The following is a 27,221-nucleotide window of genomic DNA, read 5'->3' as shown; positions in this document are numbered from 1 at the left end:
ATTCATCGTATCTACGTGCAGCAATCCTTACCCGGCAGTGTCATTTTCTGTGCTAAGGGCATTGTATTCCCTCATGATGTCTTGCCTCACATGCAGTTAGTTGGTGAGCAGAAAGAAACAAGCATGCTATTTATTACACTGGAGCAGGTGAATTGTGCAGTGTTTTCAAGTCCATCCTGTAGCCTCTACTCTAAAGTGTAGGAAAGAACTGCAGATGCTGGTTTAAATCGAAGGTAGACACAAAATGCTGGAGTAACTCGGGGGGGGGGGGAACCGGCAGCATCTCTGGAGAGCAGGAATGGGTGACGTTTCGGGTCCCGAAATGTCACCCATTCTAGCAATGTTACAAAATTTTGAGATTTTAAAAATCAAGTCTGTAATTTATCCCATCAGATAAAGCATAAAAATAAGTTTAATTTGACACCTAATTCACTTTCATATCTCAAGTATTTAAAAAGTTATGGCCATTTTCATACTCGGAAATGAGCATCTTGTTCCCTATTGATTTTCTATGGACATAACAAAAAAGTTGTGATCGTGAACAGTCAAAAGCCCATAACTTTCTTAAAAATTAAGAGAACTGAATGAAATTTTCAGTTATCATAGATTGAAGCATTCTGAAACAAATATAAAATAATCTTACTTGGATGATCTGAAATTAAAGCATATAATTAGTTAGTTACCTAATTGTAGCTAATTTCAGACTTCAATTACTAGATCTAAACATCTATCCATTTCTTAATAAATTATTAACATTTTTAAATAGCCTAAATGTCCAAATAATATTCACAAATAATTCACAATAAAACATGATTTTTAAATCTCATTTACATTAATTTATAGACCAAATGGAAGGAATTCAGTGTTCAATTGCTGTAAATAAATGCCCATTTAAATCAGCTTTCCAGTGGGTCCCTGTGGAACGCGCTGGTTTAGAACGTTCACATTGCGGTAGATTTGTGCCCCAAATGCCCAGAAAAATACTGCGCGATATAATGGGCCCAAATTGAGCTACTCGCAATATTAAATTTTGTATAAAGGGATCTTTAGAAGCCCTTTTTAATGTAAAAATATACAACCTAACTTCTGCTATTTGCTTTATGAGACTCTGCGGTTGCTGGCGGTCGCGGGTTTAGAGATTGATTTTTAAACTACTATAACTATTATACGAGGCCTTTAAACCTAATAATAGCTTTTGCGACGGGGTCTTCCAGCGATTTTTCGTTAATAATTAACTAGGCTGAACATCTTCGATTTGAACAGCCTAGAGAAAATCGCGTTTTAAACCCGCCCCCTCTAAACGGCGCCAAAATCGCGCACACCCTCAGCAGCAGATCTTCAAAGACGCTTCAGGTAGGCTTTGCAACATACCTACCCATTCCTTCTCACTGGAGATGCTGTCTAACCCGCTGAGTTACTCCAGCATTTGCCTCTACTCTAATGTTCCCCTTCGACACGTAGAGCGTTGATGACACTAAATTTTAGATAGCGAAGATGCTTATCAAAAATCACAGTAGGATCTTGGTCATCTCATGGAGTTTAATGCCGATACGTATGAGGTCATAGAGTTATACGTCATGGAAATAGGCCCTGTGGCCCAACTTGCGCATGCCAACTAACGTGCCCCATCTGCACTCGCCCACATGCCTGCCTTGGGCTCATATCCCCCTAAACCTTTCCTATTCATATACTTGCCCAAATGTTTATTAAATATTGTTATAGTACCTGCCTCAACTCCCTCCTCTGGCATCTCATTTCATATACCCATCACCTTCTGTGCACTTTGGGAAGTCAAATCAGGGAAGACCTTCACAATATATGCCAGGACCCTGGGGAGTGTTGTAGAGTAGAGTGTAAGTACATATAGGAGTGCAAGCACATAGTTCCCTGAAAATTGAGTCACAGGTGGATAGGATGGTTAAGGGCTGTCCCACTGCGGCGACCTAATCCGCAAGTTCAGAATAGTGTCTTCGACTTTCAAGCTCGAGGGCAATCGCCTGAAAAACCTCGAGCTGGATCGACCTAGCTGAGACCGTGAGTATGCGGGAACTTCCCTCAAGCATGAAGGAGAGTTCCAGTGATCTCATAGGACCTCGCACGTGTCGACCATGCTGCGAGTTTGAGTCGAGGGCAACTCGCAAATTAGGTCGCCGCAGTTGTACAGCCCCTTTAAGAAAGCTTTGGATACATTGGCCTTCATTAGTCACAATATTGAATATAGAAATTGGCACGTCATGTTACAACTGTACAAGACATTTGTGAAGCCATATTTGGAGTATTGTCTTTGGTTTTGTTCACCCTGCAGAAGGATGTCATTAAACAGGAAAGAGTGCAGAGCAGATTTACAAAGATGTTGCCAGGGCTTGAGGGCCTGGGTTTTGGGAGAGTTTGGGCAGGCTAGGACTTGGAACACAGGTGGCTGAGTGGTAATCTTATAGAATCCTTCACCCAGGATCGGGGAATCGGGGAATCGAGCATCAGAAAACACGGGTTTCAAGAGTCAAGCGTGTTTTATTGTTATACTAGACCAAGTGCAGACCCGTTGGGTCTGTTCCCCCAACGTGCGGTTGTGGGGGGGGGGGGGGCGGCATGCAGCGTCACACACACTAACTATCCCCCCCCCCCCCGCACTCACGCTAATTACCCCCCTTGATATTATATTAATATTATTAATTTGCTCCTTTTACCCCATAACCACCCTATCTACTGACGCATAGCCCCCAACTTGCAGTCACATCTAGAGAAGGGGGGGGGGGGGCGGGGGCGGGCGGGGGGAGAGAGTGAGGGCAGAGAGAGAAGGGGCAGAGACAGAGAGAGAGACAGAGACACAGAGAGAGGGGCAAGAGGGAGAGGTGGGTGGAGAAGAGGGAGGGTGGGTGAGGGGGGAAAGGTGGGGGAGAGGGGGAGAGACAGGGGGGGGGAGAGGTGGGGAGGGAGGGGGGGGTAGGGGGAGGGGGAGGGGGAGTGTGCTGAGAGGGGGGTGGGGGAGGGGGAGAGGTGGGGAGTAGGGAGGGGGAGGGAAGGGGGGTTTAGGGGAGGTGAGGAGGGGGAGAAAAAGAGGGGAGAGGGGGGGAGGGGGAGAGGAGGGGGATGGGGAGAGGAGGGGGATGGGGAGAGGGGGGGAGAGAGAGAGAGAAAGGGAGAGAGACGGGGGGGGGGGGGGGAGAGAGAAAGAGAGAGAGGAGGGGAGAGAGAGAGTGCCTTTTCACTTCAACCCAAACCCCCCAAACAACCATTTGCTGGCAGTGCTTTTTTACTTCAAACTAACGATATTTTCATTTTCAAACCACATTAAGGGTACTCACTGTTGGGTAGACATTTGTTCAGTGTTATTCAGAGCTCAGAGTGACCTCCATCTTGCAGAGACTGATTGAGGCACACCACTTCCTGGTTTTATAGTCCCTCCCCCTCCCTCCAGCAGAGAGACTGGTGAATTTTTTAAAAAACATTAATTTCTCTCTGATTTTTCATCGATGGGAAAAATACTCTGGTCCAGGAAGGCAGACGTGGGCTCCGATCGAGGTAGCCAAAAATGACGGCCGTAGGTAGCGGCGTTCTCTCGGAAGTCGCAGCACAGTGGGCCAGAAGCGGTCAAGATCAGACTTTTAGTAATATAGATGTCCCAGATAGGACAATGAAAGGAGAGAATATGTAAACATAGTACATAACGGGAGAAGAAAAAGAGTTCAGTGTATGTATCCACATGCACATATACTCAATAAATAACAAATATAGTGCAATAATAATGATAGTCTGTTGCAGTTCAGAGATTTAATAGGTACCTGATGGACATTTATTTTGCACAGAGAGTAGTGGGTATATAGAGCGAGCTGCAAGAGGAGGTAGTTGAACCAGGTCCTATGACAACATTTAACAGACATTTGGACAGGCGTGAATAGAAAACGTTTTATGGGAAATTGGCTAAAGGTGGCCAGATTGTCATTTATATAATCTTAGTTGAAGGATTTACCCTGTGCTTTCCGATGTAACTGAAAGATTCCATGACATTATTTAAGAACGGGGAATAAGGAATGACATTGACATGAACGAAACAATGAAAACTTGCTCGGGTCGAGCTGTGGGACCGTCAAAGTATCTCAGAGACTATGTGACACATTGATTTTATCATTCTCAATTGTTATATCTGTATGAGGTTGCAAGTATGATAACCAAGTTTACGAAAATAAGATGAGAAGGAAAGGAACTTTTACTAAAAAAAAAAGTGTTCTTTTCTCACTTGGACAGGTATATGCCCAGCGAGCATACATTGTGCATCTGTAAGTTTTTTTCTCTTTGGAAAAGGGGTGGAGATGTTATGATGTGTGTTTAATGAAGTAATAAAGTCCACGCTTGTGCGGGAGTTACTTCTTGGAAAACCTGTCTCCAAACAGTGATGACCAGGTAGTGTGGTTTGCTAAACGGGTTCATTCGCTTTGTAGTTAGTGCGAGTGGATAATATGCCACAAGACATGGTGATGCGGTTGAATAGGACTGTGGGAGACTAAATTGGTTGGAAGGTTCAGAAGCTCTTGTGCTGCAGTGCTAAAAAGGAACTGCAGGTGCTGGTTTATACCAAAGATACAAAATGTTGGAGTAACTCAGCGGATCGGGCAACATTTGGAGAAAATGGATAGGTGACATTTCGGGTCGGGACCCTTCATCAGACTGAATCTTTGAACAAAAATTCAATAAATTAAAAAACAAAATGAAGGCGACACTTTTTCAGACTTAGAGGCACTTCCTCAGACTTCGTCAGATTTGGAGACATAAGGAACTGCAGATGCTGGAGCCTTGCATGGAATGCAAAGTGCTGGGGTAACTCGGCGGGTCAGACAGCATCTCTGGAGGACATACAGGCAACGTTTCGGGTCGGGCCCCTTCTTGAGGCTGAAGAGGGGTCCTCCAGAGATGCTGTCTGACACTGAGTTACTCCAGCACTTTGTGGAATCAGTCTGAAGGAGGGTCCCAACCTAAAACGTGTATCCATAACCTCCAGAGATGCTGCCTGACCTGCTGAGTTACCCCAACACTTTTTATTCCATGCAAGACTCCAGCATCTGCAGTTCCTTATGTCTGGGTACTGATTGGGGATGATCAGCCATGATCACATTGAATGGCGGTGCTGGCTCGAAGGGCCGAATGGCCTACCCCTGCATCTATTGTCTATTGTTTACGAACATATTGGCTACCATATTTTCCTAGATGCATAATTAATTACACTTTAGCCATATTTCAAAAGCTATGAAATACATTCAAATAAATATTCATTCAAAACCTATAAAAACCTATTATACATATTAAGCTGTTTTACATTTACTATGAGATTAGTTTGACCGGATATTTTAAAGTAAAGATTGTCTTGGTGGAACTAGTATAGTTTACAAGATCCATTGCTAATGGAACCAAGTGGCATTTGAGGGGTGATTAATCTGGGGTTGCTCACAGGGCAAGGTGGCAATGGATGGCAGAATTTATTGCAGACAGTACCCTCCACAATGTTTGGGACAAAGACCGTCATTTATTTATTTGTGTCTACTCCACATTATGGAGGGCACTGTATATGGCTTTAGTACACCAGACTCTTGTAGCAAATGGATAGTTTTGAGCTCCCCATCACTGTTGTGAACAGTATATTACATGATAACAATATGGAGAGAATAAAATTGGATTAGATTAGAGGAGGATTATTGTAAATGGGTGATTGACGATCACTATTTATTCATTGGGTCAAAGAGCTTGTTTCCATGCTGTTTAAAAAAAAAATCAATTCTACAATTAACTAAATTCAAATTCCTCATCTTATGTTCAGGTTCACAAGCTTAAGGTTCATTATTTGTGTGGGATTCTGACTTGGTGAAATAGTAATTTAACAATTTTGCCTCAATTTTTGACTTGCTATTCATGTGTCGGCTGCTATTTTGACATGATTCTTTTTACAAGATAAAGTTAATGCCTTTTTCATTGAATAAATAAAATTGTAAAATCTCCTTTGTCCCAATATTACTTTCAGATTTCCCCCCCCCACAAAATCTTCCTTTGATTCCTCCATAAACCTATCAATATTTCTATTTCCAACTGTGCAACCAACAGCCCAACCGGCTTGATAGAAGCACATTCAGTAGAGAAAGTAAGGGTGGAGATATTAAAGACCTAATCAGAAACATGATGATATGGAGGGTTCTACAGATCAAAAGGTGTATATTCTGTGGTGGTAGTTTCAACATATGGCCATGAATGGATTGAAAACGGGTGTTGCCAAAGGTTGGTGCGACACAGTGGCGCAGTGGTAGAGTTGCTGCCTTGCAGCACCAGGAACATGCTTTTGATCCTGACTGCAGATGCGGCCTATGCTGAGTTTGTACATTCTCCCTGTGACCGCGTGGGTTTCCTCCAGGTGCTCCGGTTTCCTCCCACACTCCAAAGACGTACAGGTTTGTAGGTGAATTGGCTTTGATAAAATTGTAAATTGTCCCTAGTGTGTAGGATAGCGTTGGTGTATGGGGTGTTCATTGGTGGGCATGGCCTCGGTGGGCCGAAGGTCCTGTTTCCGCGCTGTATCTCGTCGAAAAGTTTGAAGACTGATCATGATAGTCTTTCTTTTTCCCAAATAGGTGTCATTATACCTCCAGAATGCTCGCTCTCCTCTTTACTAAGCAACATGCTTTCTTTTATTGCAGCTGGGCAACCTAAAACTGAAAGAGGAAACTTCGAGTGCTGAACCGAAGGAAGGTAAGAAGCTATCCTTGGCTCTTTTAATATATTGTGGGCACTCAGAGCCAGCAGGAAGGTGCTGATCCAAAACATTCTAAATATTGTCAAGTCCCGTACAATTCTAATTATTACAATCATTTTAGCATTGGTTTTTTGTTTTTGTTTCAACATTTGAAGAATGGAAATAATTTAACGAGTTTATATTTCACCAAAGTTTATCACAGCCAACTTTTCCAATGCAAGCATGGTTAACTACAGACACAACAGACTGCAGATGCAGGTTTACAATTTACAATCAAGGAAAAAATAACTAATCATTTAGAGATGCTTAATATAATTGAACCGTCATGATGAAAGACGACACAAAGGTCAGGTAGCATCTATGCGAAGAGAAGCAAATGAACATTTCGGGTCTGTCATCCTGCATCAGAACTGAAACACTGGCTGTTTATCTTTCCACAGATGCTGTCTGTCCTTCTGAGTATTCCCAACGTTTTCTGTTTTTTTCAAATTCTCACCATTTTTTTTATTTTTTAATTTTCAATTTTTTGCTCATTACATTTATATGATACTTGTGTACATTGGGAAGAATGATTTACGGATGAGAGTTGACAGCGTTCGGAATGGAGTGATGCAGTTAGAGAACCAGATTCACCAGGAAGAGAGGTGAAGGAAAGGCTGCGCAAGGAACAGAATTAGGCAGCGGCTGTAGCTGAAAGGAGAGATTTAAGTCCCTGTCCCACTTAGGCGATTTTTTTTTTTTGGCGACTAGGCTGTTTTCGCGTGGTCGCGGGATGACGCCTGGATGGTTGTGAGTAGTCACCTAAAGAGTCATAATGTTTTTCTGGTCGCCGTTGGTTTTGAATGTTCAACACTTTTCGGCGACTGTGGGCTTGACGTAGCTTGTCTTCTCCTGTCGTCACCAGGATGACGCAGGTTGTCACCAGGTGACGTTGGTTGTCGCCGGGTGCTGCCTTTGGTGAGTATCCATTGGCGACTACCTACGTCAACTGGCAACAGGTACCGGTGACTGAGTTGTCTTCGGCTGTCGCCGACAGGTCGTTGCTTGTCGTAGCTTGTCGCAGGTGGACGTCGGTTGTCGTAGGTTGACATCCTAAGTTGCGACGATTGGGTCGCCGGTTGTCGGTAGCTTGCCGTAACTTGACGTCGACTGGTTGCTAGCTTGTCGTAGGGGGGGTGTAGTCGCCACTTTTTCGGCGACCTGCTACGACTGTGACTTAGGCTGAAATAAATCGCCTAAGTGGGACAGGCCCTTTAGAACTGCGGAGAAAATTGAGATAAAGGATGGGACATGAAGTGATCACACTTGGGCGTGAGGTCCAAATGAGACTTGAGGCAATGTACGAAACGTGGAACTCGGTGAAAATAGAGGGAAGAGTTATAAATAGGTTGAATGCTTGATATGCAACATGGATATACTACAAAGAAAATCCAGTTTAACCTGTAATTACGAATTTCTCATACATAGCTCATGCTTTTTAAACAAAAAAGGTTGCCAGCAAAATTTTAAATTACATGTACATCGCAATTTTCTGCGATAGCGTAGCGTATTATAGTTTAGTGTAGCGCATTATAGTTGTCGAATAGCAAACCTCCAATGCAGTGTTTCTCAACTCTTTTTTAATAAAAAGCATCATTTGATAAAATATATACTTCCCCATTGTCTATCAATCTGATATCATGAGCCTCCTCTGTTTGAGAATCAGGGATACCTGGAGCCTCTGGCATCCTTATATGCCAACAAGCATGCTGAGTTTTTATTGTTTACTTTTCCTTTTATTATGGATATTAATCAAATTACCTAATAATATAAAATAATTACCTCACAATTATAAATAATATAAAAGCCTCATCACTCTCTTGTCATTAGAACAGTAACAGAACGGCACATTTCAGTACAGCAGAGCAACAGGACCTTCAGCCCATAGAGTCCCCGCTGAACAAAATGTCAAGAAAAACTCATCTCTTTGCCTGCTCATGGTCCATATCCCTCCATTACCTGCATATCCACATGACTATCTAAAGCCTCTTAACTGCCACTATAGTATCTGCATCCACCACCACACCTGGCAGCGTGTTCCAAACACCTATCACTCGGTGTACAAATATTGCCCCATACGTCTCCTTTCCCTCTCTGACCTTACAGTTATGCCCTCTAGGCTTTGACATTTCCACCCTGGACAAAAAGACTGTGACTGACCACCTTATCTATACACCTCATAATTATCACGTTTCCCCTCAATCTCAGAAAACAACGAAAGTTTGTCCAACTCTTCCTTCTAAGTAAAATGCTCATGTCCAGGCAGCTTCTGCTAAACATCTTCTCACCCTCTCCAAAGCCTCCACACCCTTCCTGTAATTGGAAAAACCAGAAATGCGTGTTTGATGATCACTGCATTGGGAATCTGCTCTGGTATAACGTTGTCAGAATCATTGTGGAGCAATGGTAATGAATGAATTACTTTAGTTAGCTATGAAGTTTTTGCCTTAATTTTAATGTATAATTCTCTTTCAGCAAATGTAAAACAAGAGCCTTCAGATAAAGTGGAGAAAACCAATAAACCAGACAAAAGTGGTGATAATGCAGACGTCAAGCCGGAAGAAGATGACAGAGGTATTTTTAACTTAAACCATGGAAAGTATTACATACGTGTTTAATCCACAAGTTGTGAGAGACAAGCAAAGAGAGAAGGGGAGTTGTGTTCACGATTTATCTGGGTCATCGTTGAGACACTCTGGCAACAATTTTGATTGAAATATATGGCATGGAGACAGGCTCTTTGGTTCAGTGAGTCTACACTGACCGCCGGTCACCCATTCACACCAGTTCTCTGTAATCCCATTTTTGCATCTACTCCTTACACACCAGAGACAATTTACCGACAAACACTGGGTAAGTAACCAACAAACCCACACATCCTTGGGATATGTGAGGAAATCGGAGCACCCAGAAAACATTTGCACATTCACAGGATGAACATGCAAACATCACACAGGCAGCATCCGAGGTCAGCATCAAACCTGGGTCTCTAGTGCTGTGAGGCAGCAGCTCCACCAACTGTGCCACTACATATCTATTACTGAACTAGACTAATTGGGACCCGTTGGGTCCCAGCATCACACAGGAGGGCTGGTCATCCAATGCAATATTCCACCTCTCCACCAATTCTAATATTGGTGGCCAGTTGGGGGGGGGGGGGGCTTTCTGGAGCGCCAGTATGGGTGTTGTGGGCTGAAGGGACTGGTTTCCAGAGGGCTAGTATGCAAATTGTGCGCCAAATGGATTATTGGGCTGGCATCTCAGTCAATCAAGCCTGTTGTGCTGGCAACTCACTCACTCACGGCTGGTGGGCTGGTAGTTGACTCACGGCTAATCCTTGAAATTCTTTCAAGCAGGGTATAAGGCCACCAAATTCAAGTGCAGTTTCTTACCACTTCTAGCAGGGTGCAAGGCCACCAAATTCAAGTGCAGTTTCATACCATTTGAAGTAGGGTGCAAAGCCACTAAAGACAGCGAGTCGTGACCTCTCCCTCCTCCATCTTGCAGAGACTGAGCCATACCCACATTTTATAACCCCCCCCCCACCCACCGGAAAAGGTGTGGCTTTCATGGAGTGATTGACAGGAGAGAGATTCTCAACATTCAAAAAAAAACTAATAACACTTTTATTTTTAATTGATGGGAAGAATTCTCTGCACCTGCTCAGCGGAGGGGGACTGAGTAAGATGGCCAAAAATCACAGCCGTAAGTGGTAGCGTTTTATCTAAAATCAATATACAGTGCAAACAGGAAGTAAGTGCATTTACAGTAGTGCCTTTTAACTTCAAGCCAAAGCACCCAAGCCACCATTTGCAGTAAGCAGTGCATTTCAACTTCATGCCACCATTTGCAGTAAGTGGTGCCTTTCAACTTCAAGCCAATGCTCCCAAGCCACCATTTGCAGTAAGTAGTGGCTTTCAACTTCAAACCACACCCAAGCCACCATTAGCAGTAAGAGGTGCCTTTCAACTTCAAGACAAAGCTCCCAAGCCACCATTTGCAGTAAGTAGTGCCTTTCAACTTCAAGCCAAAGCAACCAAGCCACCATTTGCAGTAATAGTGCCTTTCAACTTCCTGCTACCATTAGCAGTAAATAGTGCCTTTCAACTTCAAGCCAATGCACCTAAGCCACCATTTGCAGTAAACAGTGCCTGTCAACTTCATGCCACCATTTGCAGTGCCTTTCAACTTAATGCCAAAGCACCCAAGCTACAATTTGCAGTAAGTAGTGTCTTTCAACTTCAAGCCAAAGCAACCAAGCCACCATTTGCAGTAAGTAGTGCCTTTCAACTTCAAGCCAAAGCAACCAAGCCACCATCTGCAGTAAGTAGTGCCTTTCAACTTCAAGCCACACCCAAGCCATCATTTGCAGTAAGTAGTGCCTTTCAACTTCAAGTCAAAGCTCCCAAGCCACCATTTGCAGTAAGTAGTGCCTTTCAACTTCATGCCACCATTTGCAGTAAGTGGTGTCTTTCAACTTCAAGCCATTGCACCCAAGCCATCATTGGCAGGAAGTACTGTCTTTCAACTGCAAGCCAAAGCACCCAAGCCACCATTTGCAGTAAGTAGTACCTTTCACCTTCATGCCACCATTTGCAGTAAGTAGTGCCTTTCAACTTCAAGCCACAATTTGCAGTAAGTAGTGCCTTTCAACTTCAAGCCAATGCACCCACGCCCCCATTTGCAGTAAGTAGTGTCTTTTAACTTCAAGCCACACCCAAGCCACCATTTGCAGTAAGTAGTGCCTTTCAACTTCAAGCCAAAGCAACCAAGCCACCATTTGCATTAAGTAGTGCCTTTCAACTTCAAGCCAAAGCAACCAAGCCACCATTTGCAGTAAGTAGTGCCTTTCAACTTCAAGCCAAAGCAACCAAGCCACCATTTGTAGTAATAGTGCCTTTCAACTTCAAGCCAAAGCTCCCAAGCCACCATTTGCAGTAAGTAGTGCCTTTCAACTTCATGCCACCATTTGCAGTAAGTAGTGCCTTTCAATTTCAAGACACACCCAAGCCAAGCCAAGCCAACCAGGGGAGCGGAGGGGGCTTCTGGTTGGCTTGGGTGTGTCTTGAAATTGAAAGGCACTTTCTGGAGCGCTAGTATGAACCATTTTAGAACCAATAGACATTTTTTTTTGCAAGCTTTAGAACCAATAGAGACACTTTTTGCAAGCTTTAGAACCAATAGACATTTTTTGCAAGCTTTAGAACCAATAGACATTTTTTGCAAGCTTTAATAATAATAATAATAATACATTTTATTTATGGGTGCCTTTCAAGAGTCTCAAGGACACCTTACAAAAATTGAGCATGTAGAGGAAAAACATGTAAGGGGAATGAAATAAATAGTAGAGACATGACTAGTACACAAAGTAAAGACAGAATTCAATACAAAACACAGTATGAGGCAATTAATGCACAGATGAAAAGGGACGGGGACGTGGGGCTAAGGATAGGCAGAGGTGAAGAGATGGGTCTTGAGGCGGGACTGGAAGATGGTGAGGGACACGGAATTGCGGATCAGTTGGGGGAGGGAGTTCCAGAGCCTGGGAGCTGCCCTGGAGAAGGCTCTGTCCCCAAAACTGCGGAGGTTGGACTTGTGGATGGAGAGGAGACCGGCTGATGTGGATCTGAGGGACCGTGAGGGTTGGTAGGGGGAGAGGAGGTCAATGAGATATGGGGGGGGGCCAGATGGTGGAGGGCTTTGTAGGTGAGGATCAGGATTTTGTAGGTGATCCGGTGGGAGATGGGAAGCCAGTGAAGTTTTGAGGACTGGAGTGATGTGATGCCAGGATTTGGTATGGGTGATGAGTCGGGCGGCTGCGTTCTGGACCAGTTGGAGTCGGTTGATGTAGGTGGAGCTGATGCCAAGGAGAAGTGAGTTGCAATAGTCCAGTCGGGAGGAGATGAAGGCATGGATGAGTCTTTCAGCAGCGGGCGGTGTGAGAGAGGGTCTGAGTTTGGCGATGTTGCGGAGATGAAAGAAGGAGGTTTTAATGACATGGCGGATGTGAGGCTCAAGGGAGAGGGTGGAATCAAAGATCACGCCAAGGTTGCGGGCCTGGGGAGATGGGGAGACAGTGGTGCCGTCGATGGTGAGAGTGGGGTTATTGATTTTGCTGAGTGTGGCTTTGGAGCGTATGAGGAGGAATTCTGTCTTATCGCTGTTGAGTCTATTGCTTTAGAAGCAATAGACACTTTTTGCAAGCTTTAGAAGCAATAGAGACATTTTTTGCAAGCTTTAGAACCAATAGACATATTTTTGCCAGCTTTAGAACCAATAGACATATTTTTGCAAGCTTTAGAACCAATAGAGACATTTTTTTGCAAGCTTTAGAACCAATAGACATTTTTTTGCAAGCTTTAGAACCAATAGACATTTTTTTGCAAGCTTTAGAACCAATAGACATTTTTTGCAAGCTTTAGAACCAATAGACATTGTTTTGCAAGCTTTAGAACCAATAGACACTTTTTTTGCAAGCTTTAGAACCAATAGACTTTTTGCAAGCTTTAGAACCAATAGACACTTTTTGCAAGCTTTAGAACCAATAGACATTTTTTTGCAAGCTTTAGAACCAATAGACATTTTTTGAAAGCTTTAGAACCAATAGACACTTTTTGCAAGCTTTAGAACCAATAGACACTTTTTTTTGCAAGCTTTAGAACCAATAGACTTTTTTTGCAAGCTTTAGAATCAATAGAGACACTTTTTGCAAGCTTTAGAACCAATAGACACTTTTTGCAAGCTTTAGAACCAATAGACATTTTTTTGCAAGCTTTAGAACCAATAGACACTTTTTTTGCAAGCTTTAGAACCAATAGACATTTTTTTGCAAGGTTTAGAACCAATAGACACATTCTGCAAGCATTTTAGAACCACTAAGGGCACTTACATTTGAGTAGACATGTGTTCAGTGTTATTCACAGCTCAGAGAAACGTGACCCTCTGCCTTCCTCCATCTTGAAGAGACTGTGTGGCACACCACTTCCTGGTTTTATAGTCCCTCCCCCCTGCCGCCAGCGGGGGCAGCAGAGAGAATGGGGAATTTTGTAAAAACATTAATATCTCTGTCATTTTTAATCGATGGGAAAAATCCTCGGCACACATGCGGTGGAGGGGGGCTCTGAGCAAGGTGGACAAAAATGACGGCCGTAGGTGGCGGCGTTCTCTAGGACATCGCAGCACAGATGGCCAAAACCGGTCAAGAACAGACTTTTAGATAGATAGATAGATAGATAGATAGATAGATAGATAGATAGATAGATAGATAGATAGATAGATAGATAGATAGATAGATAGATAGATAGATAGATAGATAGATAGATAGATAGATAGATAGATAGATAGATAGATAGATAGATAGATAGATAGATAGATAGATAGATAGATAGATAGATAGATAGATAGATAGATAGATAGATAGATGCTGAGAGAAGCATCATATATATAATCATTATTTTCATTATGCTTAGATTTTAATGTGGCGTTTCATGAAGAATTGCAGTGATTTTACTCTGTTTCCTTTGTGATGGTGAGTGTAACTTGTGTTTCTGCAGAGGACAAGGCTGCGCAGTCCCTGTTGAATAAGCTCATCCGCAGTAACCTGGTTCAATCTTCACACCAGGTTGAAGTGCTGCAAAGAGATCCAAACTCCCCTCTCTACTCAGTGAAGTCCTTCGAAGAGCTGCATTTGTAAGTTTGTCCCTTTATTTGTGATGCTTTTGGTTGGCAGTTTTAGTTTAGCTTAGTTTGGTGATACAGCGCAGAAACAGGCCCATCAGCCCACCAAGTCCGTGCCCACCAGCGATCCCCGCACGCTATCAATATCCGACATACACTAGGGACAATTTACATTTATACAAAGCCAATTAACCTACAAAGCTGTATGTCTTTGGAGCGTTGGAAGAAACCGATGATGTCTGAGATAACCCATGCAGGTCACGGGGAGAATGTACAAACTCCGTACGGACAAGTACCTGTAGTTGGGACCAAACTCGGGTCTCTGGCACTGTTAGGCAGTAGCTCTACCGCTACGCCTCCATGCCGGCCTGTTCTGTCATCAAAATCTACTGCCCAGAACACACATTTGATGGAGCTCTTCAGTTCAGTGTAGCAAGTGCCAATTTATTGTGTCTCCTAGAGATGCCTGCTGAAATAATACTTTTGTCACGCATCAGTCAACTTCATACACTGATTTAACTTCAGCTTAATTGATGGTTGAGGACACAGAAAGAGTTCAGTTGTTTTTATTTAAATCAGCAAATTGCTGTTATACAAATAGTTCTAGTGTTTACGGTCCTAATGTAATGAACGGTTTATGTACCTTTTTTTCCCAAAACTCTTCCTCATAAAATCACTAATGGTTTAGAGAGGGTGCAGAAGAGGTTTACCAGAATGCTGCCTGGATTAGAGTGTATTAGCTGTAGGAGAGGTTGTACAAACTTGAAATAGTTTTCTCTGGAATATCAAAGCTGAGGGGAGACTTAATAGCAGTTTTTTAAATTATGAGTGGCATTGGAAATGTCAAAGACTATAGGGCATAGGTTTAAGGTGAGCGGGCAAAGTTTAGAGGAGATGTGTGGGGCAAGTTTTTTTTCATACAGAGAGTGGTGGGTGCCTGGTACACGCTGCCGGGGATGGTGGTGGAGGCAGGTGCAATAGTGTTTTTTTTTTATGAGGCTTGTGGATAGACACATGGATATGGAGGGATATGGATCATGTGCAGGCGGATATTAGTTTAACTTGGCATTATACTCGGACGGACATTGTGGGCTGATGAGCCTAATACTGTGCTGTATTGAACCATGTTCTATCACCTTTTGGCACCCTGCTCCTTCAAGGTCAGATTATGAATTGTTGATTTGAGCTCCAGAGACCCATACTTTGTCACATTTAATCTACAGTGAAGAATTATTTCTTCCTTACACAATTTAATGCCATTGAAGACATTGTTATCCTCCATTCATAAGGATAGATGCACACCGTAAGGGAGAGGAGGAACAAAAAAGAATAGCTTAATACGTCTCATGAGAACCAGTGTAATTTGCTCTTCGAACCACAAAATTTATATTTGTCTTCACTAATACGCATCTTTGAATAGTTGCAGCTTGGTGCAAGGGCCCTATCTTTAAAAAACTGACAAAAGTCAATTATTTTAATCCCTATTTTATTGCAAAGTAGTTGCAAGTGGAAAGTACTTTCCAGTAATATAGGGATTAAAGTGGGGAGGGCCACTCTACAGAGTAGAACACGTGCAGAGAAAAAGTAGCCATTGCAAGTGGAATCTTTTTTTTGTTATTTTATTTTTATTAGAAGTACAGTAAATTACAGTAATACACATCACATATATCTTATTACATTTTGTTGTACCACTTCGTTTTTCGAGCTTTAAAAAAGGTAGAAATAAAAGAAGCAAGGAAAGTGAGCAAGAATCGTGAAAGTGCAGGAAAGTGTTGGGAGAAGAAAGCCCCTTGGGGAAGAAATTAGAGAAGGAAGTAAAGAAAGGAAATAAGACCCTAGAAAGAAAAGGGAAAAAAAAGGAAAAACAATCGCTCTATTGTACCACAAAACTCCGCAAAAAAAGATATACCAACCGTGTTTTTTTAAAATTTATTTTATACTCCCCGTTACCAGATCCTGGTACCATTTATATTTTAAATTACTATTGCACCTGATGCTTGTAATAGTTCCGTAAATGCAGACCACGTCTTTTGGAAGTGGTCTGCTTTGCCTGCTAGGAGGAGTCTCATCTCTTCCAAGTGTAGTGTTTCAAACATTTTTGATTTAAATCTTTTTATTTGAATTTCACAGCAATTTGCATACATACAATGATAACAGACAGTGACAGTCAAGGCATAATTGTGCAACAGTATGTAAGCGACCCTCAAAGCCCTTACCCTTACCTACCTTCAACCCACCCGAATCAGGTCGGAATCAAATGGGGACAAACAACACTCACATACATACACATCCACACAAATATGGTAAGATAAACGAAACAAAAAGTACTAAAAAAATAAAAAAATACATGTTTGAAATCCACATTTTTATTGTTGGTATTGGAGCATTTTTCCAAAATTTGAGTATAAGCTTTTTTCCCATTATTAGCCCGTAATTAAGTAAGTTCTTTTGAAATACATTTAATTCGGGGTTACCTTCCGATATTCCAAAAATGATCCATTCTGCTTTTGGTACAAGTTTTATTTTAAATAATTTTGTGAAGATTTCAAATATTTAGTTCCAGAATTTTTGAATTTTTATACAGAAAACAAAAGAGTGCGCTATGTTAGCTTCTTGTGACTGACATTTATCACAAATGGGTGAGACATTGGGGAAAAGTTTATTTATTTTAGTTTTTGAATAATATAGTCTATGTAATGTTTTATATTGAATTAGAGTATGTCGTACGTTGATCGAGCATTTATGCACATATAGTAAGTGTTTATCCCAGCTCTCTTTTGAAATTTTTATAGCTAGTTCTTGTTCCCAGTCTCTTCTAATACCATCGGTTGTAGGTATTTCTATATTTAAAATAATGTTGTATAAGTATGATATTAGATTTGCTGATTCAGCCTTTGTCTTCATGGCTTCATCCAATAAGTCTGGGGGCATGTTATGATAGTCTTTTGTGTATTTTTTCAGATAGTCACGGATTTGAAGATATTTAAAATATTGATTATTTTTCAAATTATATTTCAGTTGTAATTGTTGAAATGATAATAATTTTCCTAATTCATACAAGTCTCCGAGCATTTTGATTCCCATTCTTTCCCATTGTGTAAATGATTTATCTGTAATTGAGGGTTTAAACGATGGGTTATTGACTATTGGCATTAAAAGAGAAAGATTTCTTAATTTTAGATTCTGTTTTATTTGCTTCCAAGTTCTAATTGTGCTATGTATCATTGGATTTTTATTATAATTTTTGTTATTCAGATTCATTGGTGAGAGGAGAGTCGCTCCTGTATTACATGGAGAGCAGTCCTCCTTCTCCATTACAATCCAGTCCACCTGCTGGGCAGAGTTGTCCAGCAGGTGAATCATATTTTTATTATTTACTGCCCAATTATAGTACATAAAGTTAGGGAGCGCTAGACCACCCATCTCTTTTGGTTTACTAAGGTGTGCTCTTTATATTCTGTGGGATTTGTAATCCCATATAAAATTTGTAATGTCTGAGTCTAGTTTTTTGAAAAACTTTTTTGGAAGATATATTGGAATTGATTGAAATAAATATAAGATTTGTGGTAAAAAGATCATTTTTATAGCATTTATTCGACCTATTAAAGACATCGGGAGCGTTTTCCAGAATTTGATTAGATTATTTAGTAAGGGGCTATAATTGGCATTAAACATAGCGTGATAATTTCTAGTGATTTCAATTCCTAAATATTTAAATTTTTCTGTGGCTATTTTAAAGGGGAATTTCAAGAGATGTGTTGAGTCTTTCGGTTTTATCGACATAATTTCACTTTTGTTCCAGTTTATTCTGTATCCTGAGAAAGATCCAAAGTCCTCAATTAGATTTAATATGTTTGGTATACTGATTTGGGGTTTTGTGATATACAGTAATACATCGTCTGCGTATAAGGATATTTTGTTATTTGAATATTTTGTATTATAACCGTAAATATCCGGGTGTGTTCTAATTTTTTCAGCTAAAGGTTCAATTACCAGAGCGGAATAACAGCAGGTGATAATGAACATCCTTGTCTATTGCCCCTTGTTAATTGGAATTTCGTAGATAGTATATTATTAGTTAATATTCTAGCCGTGGGTTTGTTATATAATAATTTTATCCATGCGATGAAGTTCTCTCCCATTTGAAATTTTTGCAATACTTTAATCATATAATCCCATACTACTTGATCAAACGCTTTTTCTGCGTCCAATGAAATGATAGATAACTCTTGTTCTTGAGGTTTGTGAGAGTGCATTATGTTAAACAGACGTCTCAGGTTATTAAATGAATGTCTCTTAGGTATAAATCCCGTTTGATCCTCATTTATTAATTTACTAACATATTGACTTAGTCTTCTAGCTAGTGTTTTCGCTAATATTTTTTGATCCGTATTTAACAAATCAATAGCTCTATATGAGCCTGGTTCTTCTATATCTTTATCTTTTTTAAGTATTAATGTGATCGTTAATTCTGCTAGTGTTTCAGGTAAGATTTGTTCTTTAAAAGCGTATGTATACATTTTCTGTAGACGTGGTGTAACTATGCCGTAAAAACATTTATAAAATTCATTACTGAATCCGTCTGGTCCTGGTGTTTTTCCATTCTTAAGTGTGTTTATTGTGTCTTCTATTTCCTTAGATATAATTTGTGCTCCCAGTTCCTCTTGTTCCTTCAATTCTAGTTTTGGAAGGTTACAATTGTCCAAAAATTCTGAAACTTTATTATTGTCTATTAGCGTTTTCGATGTGTATAAATTCTTGTAAAATTGAACAAATCTTTTATTGATATCAGTAGGTAGTGTTAATAATTCCCCTCTATCTGATTTAATCTTTAAAATTGCATGATCTTTTTCCCGTTTTTTCAGTTGGCGTGCCAAAAGTTTATGGGGTTTATCCCCAAATTCGAAATGTTCTTGTTTTGTAATTTGGAATAATCTTATAATCTTCTCTGATAATAATTTATTTAGCTTAAATTTCAATATTAAAATTTTATTATGTTTATCCATAGTTGGGTCTTTAGCATTATCTATATCTAGTTGTCTGATTTGTTCTTCTAATTGTCTTTGTTCATTCTTATTCTTTTTGTTTTGAAAAGCTTGATACGAGATAATGACTCCTCTAATAAATGCTTTGAAGGATTCCCATAATAAAGTGGGCGATATATCTGGTGTATTGTTTGTCTCAAAAAATAGGTCCATCTGTTTTTTTAGATATATACTCCCTTGTGGGTCTTTCAGAATTTGCGAGTTAAACCTCCAGAACGATTTGTTCGTAGACATTCCTTATAATTTAAAAACGAAAGTTAGCGGGGAGTGATCTGAAATCGTATTGGTGTGATATTTAGGGTTCATAGTATAAGGGATTAGTTTTGTATCCACTAGGAAGTAGTCTATGCGTGAGTATATTTTATGTACCATTGAATAAAACGAGTATTCCCTTCCAGTCGGATTCGTGATCCTCCAGACGTCTGCTATATTTCTATTTTTTATATATGTATTTAAGAGTTCACTAGTTTTAGATTTCATATTACCTCTTTGTTTTTGCATCGATTTATCTAAGTACGGATCTAAAACACAGTTGAAGTCTCCTCCAATTATAACATTTTGGTAGTTAAATTCTGCGATTGTATTCAGGATTTTATTAAAAAATTGAGGATTATCAAAATTGGGCGCATATATGTTTACCAAAGTGATTGGCGTAGCATGGATCTCTCCTGTAACTATAAGATATCTCCCTTCCTTATCTGATATAATGTTCTTTGATTTGAATGGTATTCCTTTGCGAATAATAATTGCGGTGCCTCTGGATTTCGAAGTATATGAGGAGTGAAATGTTTGGCCTATCCAATTCGCCCTCAATCTCATCTGATCTTGATGTTTAAGGTGCGTTTCTTGTAGAAAAGTAATGTCCGTGTTATATGATTTCAACTGAGCTAGTATTTTGCCCCTTTTAATTGGTTCATTAATACCCCTTATATTCCAGCTACACAGTGTGATTCCTCCCATTTTCTTTTGTTTATCATCTTGCATTTTCTCTGATTTTAATACCCTTATTTATTACGGTGCATCCATACCTCAGGACTCTGGATATTTGGGGGGCGTTTATATTATTAACTTCCTTGGTAGATCCCTTTTGCGATTTTCCTTGAGAAAAAAAACACATAGTAGTGACATATTGTGATTTTTAACAAAATTGAACAAGTAAAATTACAGTGTCTGAAGTATTCAACACTGTAGTGCGTGTCCCACACGTCTGTGGGATTCATAGAAACATAGAAATTAGGTGCAGGAGTAGGCCATTCGGCCCTTCGAGCCTGCACCGCCATTCAATATGATCATGGCTGATCATCCAACTCAGTATCCCGTACCTGCCTTCTCTCCATACCCTCTGATCCCCTTAGCCACAAGGGCCACATCTAACTCCCTCTTAAATATAGCCAATGAACTGGCCTCGACTACCCTCTGTGGCAGGGAGTTCCAGAGATTCACCACTCTCTGTGTGAAAAAAGTTCTTCTCATCTCGGTTTTAAAGGATTTCCCCCTTATCCTTAAGCTGTGACCCCTTGTCCTGGACTTCCCCAACATCGGGAGCAATCTTCCTGCATCTAGCCTGTCCAACCCCTTAAGAATTTAATTCGACCTCTATTCGACTTCCGAAGTTGATATTGTACAATTAGCTCCGCTCCTTTTATTACTCTAAACCTAGGAAGGCGGTGCCATTTCAAAATCAATTATATTTCACCCAATTACACTATATATTTCATTCAGACTTATCAGATCTGTTCAGCTACTGTGAAATTTATTTATCTAATACTTTCATCTACTAATTATTTATAATTAGTTATACCTTTGATAATAGTAAGCTGTTAGCTGTAAGGGTTAACCAGAAACAGGCTCCTGGAATTATGCCAGGTGCCTGAGTCTCCTCCCTTCTCCACACGAACTACATAACACTTAACCTTTCAGTATTATCTACTTTAATTCTAAAATTTGTTATCTCTATATACGAGCTAGTCAGTCTTATTAGCAGATTATTACATTTTGCCCATTATATGGTTCAGGTTAGTTTCCATTTATATTTCTATATTAGTATTGTTAATTATTATTAATTCTCTATATGTTGTAAAGCTGTTTTAAGATCTTAAATCGCCATTTGTCCTTGTGGTGTTTTCCACATTCGGCTCTGCTGTTCATCTCTGCGTTGCTTATCAGTCTTTCCTTCATTTTGAACAAAGAATGTCCTTGAGTTGCATTCCAAAGCGTCCAAAGGAGATAAGGTGTCTAGACCAGCGCACGTGGAAATGCTCTTCCATTTTAAACTTTTAGAGAATGGTGTTTCTTCCCTTATCTTCAGGTGTTCTCTGTAAAAGGAAATAAATTGTCCATATCGTCCCGCTGCCTTGATTAATCTTCTGTTTCTGCCACAATCTCTTGGGCATATTTATAAGATGCGTCCGAATTAGTGAAAGTTTTCTCTTTTCCCGTGAAAGTAATGCGCATCCTGGCCGGATAAAAAACGCCACATCTGACATCTTTAACTCCATGGAGAATCTGTCTTGTCTGTGCAAACTTTCTTCTCTTTTGCACAATCTCATAGGGATAATCCCGGAGGAGTTTGATAGAGTCGTTTCCAAAGGTCATCTTCACTCCATATTTAATTTTTTTCATCAGCTCTTCCAGTGCTGAAATGTCCCGAAGTTTGACTATGATCTGTCGTGGGTGGGCTGGATCTGCTTGTGATCTTGGCTTAAATCTAGGTATTCGATGTGCCACTTCAATTTCCGGTTCCACAGGTAAATTGAGTACATGTTTGATTAAGTTGGCAGTGAACTCACGGGCGTTGTTCCCCTCTGCCCCTTCTGTTACTCGTACAGTATTCGTAAATTTTGGCGTCGTGAGCGAGCTTCGAGATCAAGACATTTATCTGAGACTTTCGCCAGTTGACCCTTGAGGCTGTCTAGTTCTAGCTTCATTCCCTGCATATCTTCAGCCATTTGATCAACAATTGTTTCCATGTCTTTTATTTCAGTTACATGTGAAGAAACAATTACATGCACAGCCTCAAACTTCTTCTTAGATTCTTCTTCCCCTTTATTAATTCTCCCCATTAGCTCTTCATGCACATCCTCAATTCGTTTTTGTATAATGCCAATGCAGTCAATAACTTTTTGATTACTAGCATTGATGTTCGACATATTTTCCATCAATTTAACATTAATATTTTCCATCATTTTTGAGTTTCCAGCCTCAATATCCTTTCTCAGTTCTCTTACCGAGTTCTTTATCTCCTCCATTTCATTTTTCTCCTTAGTAGCCATCTCAGTCTTTGCCCTTGTAGCCATTCCAGAATCCACTTCAGAGGTCTGTTCTTCAGTTTTCTGTGTTTTCAGCAGTTTTGAGATTGTTCTCTGAGGGCTCTGAGCTGAAGACGGTTTTTTTCATTTAAAATCCTTTATCCGCCGTTTTAAATCACAGCGCTTACTGATGATGTCATCAGCGTGACGTCCCGGGGCTCCGGTGAGTTTTTGAATTGGTCCTGACCTCCAGACCCGATTTTAACGCGAAAATACGCGAAATTATAGCTGCGGAGCTAAAAGTTGCGACTGCTAGTCCAGCATGGCGCCACCGGAAGTCTTGCAAGTGGAATCTGATGTAAAAATAAGAAGCAGGATATATCATGGTTGTGTAGTATTTGCCCTTGGCTGTATTATTTGCCCTTTGGAAAGAAGCCTGCAGATGAGTGCAAACTGTATGATAGCTCACTAAGTCCACTGTTTTCCCTCAACATCTAAGATAGACTCAAAATGCTGGAGTAACTCAGCGGGACAGGCAGCATCTCTGGAAAGAAGGAATGGGTGACATTTCGGATCAAGGCCCTCAGACTAGTCAGGGGAAGGGAAACAAGAGATGTAGACAGTGATGTAGAGAGATATAGAACAAACGAGTGCAATATATATGAAAAAGTAACGATGGTAAAGGAAATGGGCCATTGTTAGCGAGGTGAGAACGGGAGCCTCCTGTGACTTGGGTGGGGGAGGGATGGAGAGAGAGAGAGGGACTGCAGGAGAGAGAGAACATTTTATTGTCTTCCAAATCCATACCTGGAATATCTCATTTGATTCCCTCCACTTTTGTATCCACACAACCGAGACAATTCTTGCCAAAAATACTGTTAATGTCATGTGATTTTGACATAGCTTGCACTATCAAGGTGTAGTTTACCCATAATAACTGCTATTTTATTTTCTGTTTATTTGTTATGTTGTGTTTAGCGTGCTTACAAAGCAATTTGGAAAAGGTGATGGGGTCTGAATACTTTCTGAATGCACTGTACATACCAACAGTATGCAGCTCAAACTCGGCTCCATCACCTCTTCACCATTCCGTTGACTCTAAATTTTCAGACTGCGTGTTTGATATTCATTATTGGACGAACCAGAAATGTTGCCAACAAAGTATTGGGAAAATGAAAACAATAGCTTTCAGTTACCACCACAGACACTGCTCCCTAGCTACCTAGTTGCCTTCACCAGACATTGTTTATAGCATCATTATCACTTGGGCTAAGGTCCAAGAAGTGTCAGCTTCTTGGACCTTAAAGAATCCATGTTCTATAAAATCCCTTTCTCCCTCTTCACAGGTGGCAAGAGAGCCAATAGATGATGTTGATGCAAAAACAAACATGGGGGCAAAATTGTATTATTTCTTTAGTGCAATTAACACCAACGTATTTACTGTCAAATGATAACAGATTTGCTGAACTTTTTCTTTCATGACGCCAACTTTTGATTTGTTAATAGTTTGGCCCTGTTTCCAAAGTGTTACTCATGATTGCCTGATTTATGAATCAGCACTTGTTGGACTATTTTGGAATGGCCCCAGTCACAGTACAATTGATCCAAGACATTTCTGTAAAGCACAATTTCTCTCCTGAGTGTGATAGCACTGTCCTTGCTTCCTCCAAACCAGTCTCATGTATCACTGCTCAGAATATTGTCTTGAAGATTATGCGATCATATTGGCAACAACCTCTGTCTTACCCACGGGTGTTCAGTGCAATGTTGCAAATGGTTTGAGGTGCTTCTTTCCATAGATGCCTCATCAATACTGTTTAAATTGAGTGTAAAGGTCGAACACTAAGACTAAAAGAGACATTAATGAAAAATGATAAGCTGTGAGGAAGTTATTCAAGGTTTCCTGCTGCAGTACATCATTTATTTTTATCCCACTGACATTTGGCTTGACACGTTGGAGTATTTATTGTGTAATAAACTCACAGAGTAGGCATGTAATTGGCAAATTAATTTCAGCATGATGAGACATTGCATTTTGCTGAGGAAAAAAAAATGCCGCGGAAAGACTTTAAAGATATTTTCACATTTTTCCTCTGGAGTTTTGGCTTGTATGATACATTGAATAAACCGGCCTGCAAGCGTGAAAGGCAACCTCATTAAAACAGCATGTTAGAAATAAATTGAATAATTGTCTTTGCAGCGTTCAGTGATGAGCTAGCACTGGCAATGGGGGTAATGATCTAACACACGTTTGGGCTGCAGTGGGAGGGACTGAGACTGGAGAAATGTTTCCAAAAAGGAAGAGTGCTTTATTGTCATCAATTAAATAGTTACTTGCAGCAGCAGCATATCTAGTTGGTAAACACAGTATTCAATAGATAATATCATAAACAAAAACAAAGGAAGTGCAATAAATTAAAAATAAAACCAATATAATGCACAAACAAAACTAAGTCTCTAGTGCAATAGAGGCAATTTGTAGGAAGGAGAGTTGAATGAAGTTGTTTACAGTATCCCCATATGTATATAGCAGCAAGCTTAAAGAGAGAGATATGAGCAAATCTTCTTTCTCTACTTTATAGGAAAAAAGATCTTCTGCAAGGCGTGTATGGAATGGGATTTAACAGACCTTCGAAGATCCAGGAGACGGCATTACCCATGATGCTGGCAGAGCCGTAAGTTTATTACACTAATTTATTACTGTTAAAACACAAAGCACTTATAACACTAGGATAAGCGCTCAACCAAGAAAGCCAAGCCCAATGCCAAAGTTGTATCTAAACTGCCTATGCACTCTTATAGGACACCAACGTGCTCTAATGTGCAGATGATCTATTACAAGATTAATTTACTTTTACTTGATATTTGTTCATATATGTGGTGATACTTAATATATTTTACTTGATGTACATCCTTGTGACGTGACCTCTTGTATTTAAATTGTCTCTCTAGCCCGCAGAATCTGATTGCTCAGTCTCAGTCGGGCACCGGGAAGACAGCTGCCTTTGTTCTGGCCATGCTCAGTCGAGTGGATCTGTCCCAAAGGCATCCACAGGTACAACCAGAAATATAACCCAAGTGAAAACAGGATGGTAGAAATACTCGGCAGGTCAGGTAGTATTTATGGAAGGAGTTAGTCAATGTTTCAGGTCAATAATCGTTCATCCCTAACTTATGTACACTCTTCCTTTTTTCGAAAATTTACTCCAGTCCCCTCTTTCGGTCCTCCCACTCTGCAGCCCAAACTTGTGTTAGATCATTACCCACATTGCCAATGCTGGCTCATCACTGAACGCTCATACTCCTGAAATATAAAATCTATTGTTTACCATGGATGCTGCCTAACTTGCTGAGTATTTCCACCATTCTGTGGATTAATGTAAGTTTAGTTTGGACCGAGAAACGGTTTTACATGATCTTATTTGGCATGCACTAATTGGGTCGAAGAGCCTGTTTCCGTGCTGTGTGATTCTGTAACTCTATAACTTGGTTATCACCAGGTAATGGAACTGTATACTTGTATGATCCATTGTCTGATGCATTTATTTGTCTTCCCTGGTATCCAATAGAGTAGTTTTGAGCTTGCCTGTATAAAAGAAACGGCACAAATCAGTGCTGTAACTAGCAAGCTGCCAATGCATTTAAACGCATTAGCGCTATTGCGAGTTTCTGACTGTTAAATATAGAGGTGTGGGCCCATATATCTGAGAAGGTTTATAAATAACAATTTACTCTTCAGATATCAAGTCTGTTTCACTCTGTTACATCTTAATGAGGTGTTGATTTTTTTTTTTTCCCCTCCAGTGCTTGTGCCTTTCCCCAACCTATGAGCTGGCTTTACAGACTGGACAAGTGATTGAACAGATGGGAAAATTCAGTCCTGATATCAAGTTGGCATACGCTGTGCGAGGAAATAGACGTGAGTAGCACTGTCGCTTGCTTTCTGATCTTAAATGTGATGGTGTATACAGCTAAAAAATATTTTGCTTGCCTTCCCAGCAATTTGCACAAAATATCTGGATATTGTATTAAAACTGAAAAATGGAGATTATTATTCAACAAGATTTCAGTTTGTGAACAAGATCCTGCAAAGCGTGTCAGGCGGCACAGTGGCGCCATGGCCCACCGATTCCGCGCTGACCAGCGATGCTCACGTACTAATATCCCCACACACACTAGGGACAATTTATAATTTTACCAAGCCAATTAGCCTTCAAACCTGTACATCTTTTGAATGTGGGAGAAAACTTGAGCACCCAGAGAAAACCCTTCTGAAAACCAGCTGTGTTGTGGTTTGGTACAATTTGAGGTTAAGGTACCGAATTAATAAACATGGGAACATGACTTCAAATGCCCCAAATTGATTGATTTGAGTCTTTTTTTCCCACCAGTAGCCTACTTAACTCCTGAATAAGAAGTTGGTCTTAGTAACTGTAAAGCTGTCAGGTTATTGATAATAAAAGAAAACAAGATCATTAT

The 27,221-nt window shown here is 40.5% G+C and overlaps 1 protein-coding gene across 1 annotated transcript in view; it reads left to right on the top strand.

Annotated features, from left to right (window-relative positions):
• Positions 1 to 27,221, top strand: part of LOC116990657 (ATP-dependent RNA helicase DDX19B-like) — a 41,911-nt gene that overhangs the window by 1,473 nt on the left and 13,217 nt on the right. Inside the window, exons 2-7 of the mRNA XM_033048574.1 lie at positions 6,678 to 6,729; positions 9,248 to 9,346; positions 14,326 to 14,461; positions 25,325 to 25,417; positions 25,695 to 25,797; positions 26,547 to 26,661. Of these exons, the coding sequence (XP_032904465.1) occupies positions 6,678 to 6,729; positions 9,248 to 9,346; positions 14,326 to 14,461; positions 25,325 to 25,417; positions 25,695 to 25,797; positions 26,547 to 26,661 (598 nt within the window). The remainder of the gene's footprint in view (positions 1 to 6,677; positions 6,730 to 9,247; positions 9,347 to 14,325; positions 14,462 to 25,324; positions 25,418 to 25,694; positions 25,798 to 26,546; positions 26,662 to 27,221) is intronic.

Source organism: Amblyraja radiata, chromosome 31 (assembly GCF_010909765.2).
Source record: "Amblyraja radiata isolate CabotCenter1 chromosome 31, sAmbRad1.1.pri, whole genome shotgun sequence".
Lineage (NCBI taxonomy): Eukaryota > Metazoa > Chordata > Chondrichthyes > Rajiformes > Rajidae > Amblyraja > Amblyraja radiata.
The sequence above is the reverse complement of the archived record's forward strand: the minus strand, read 5'-3'. Positions and strand labels throughout refer to the sequence as shown.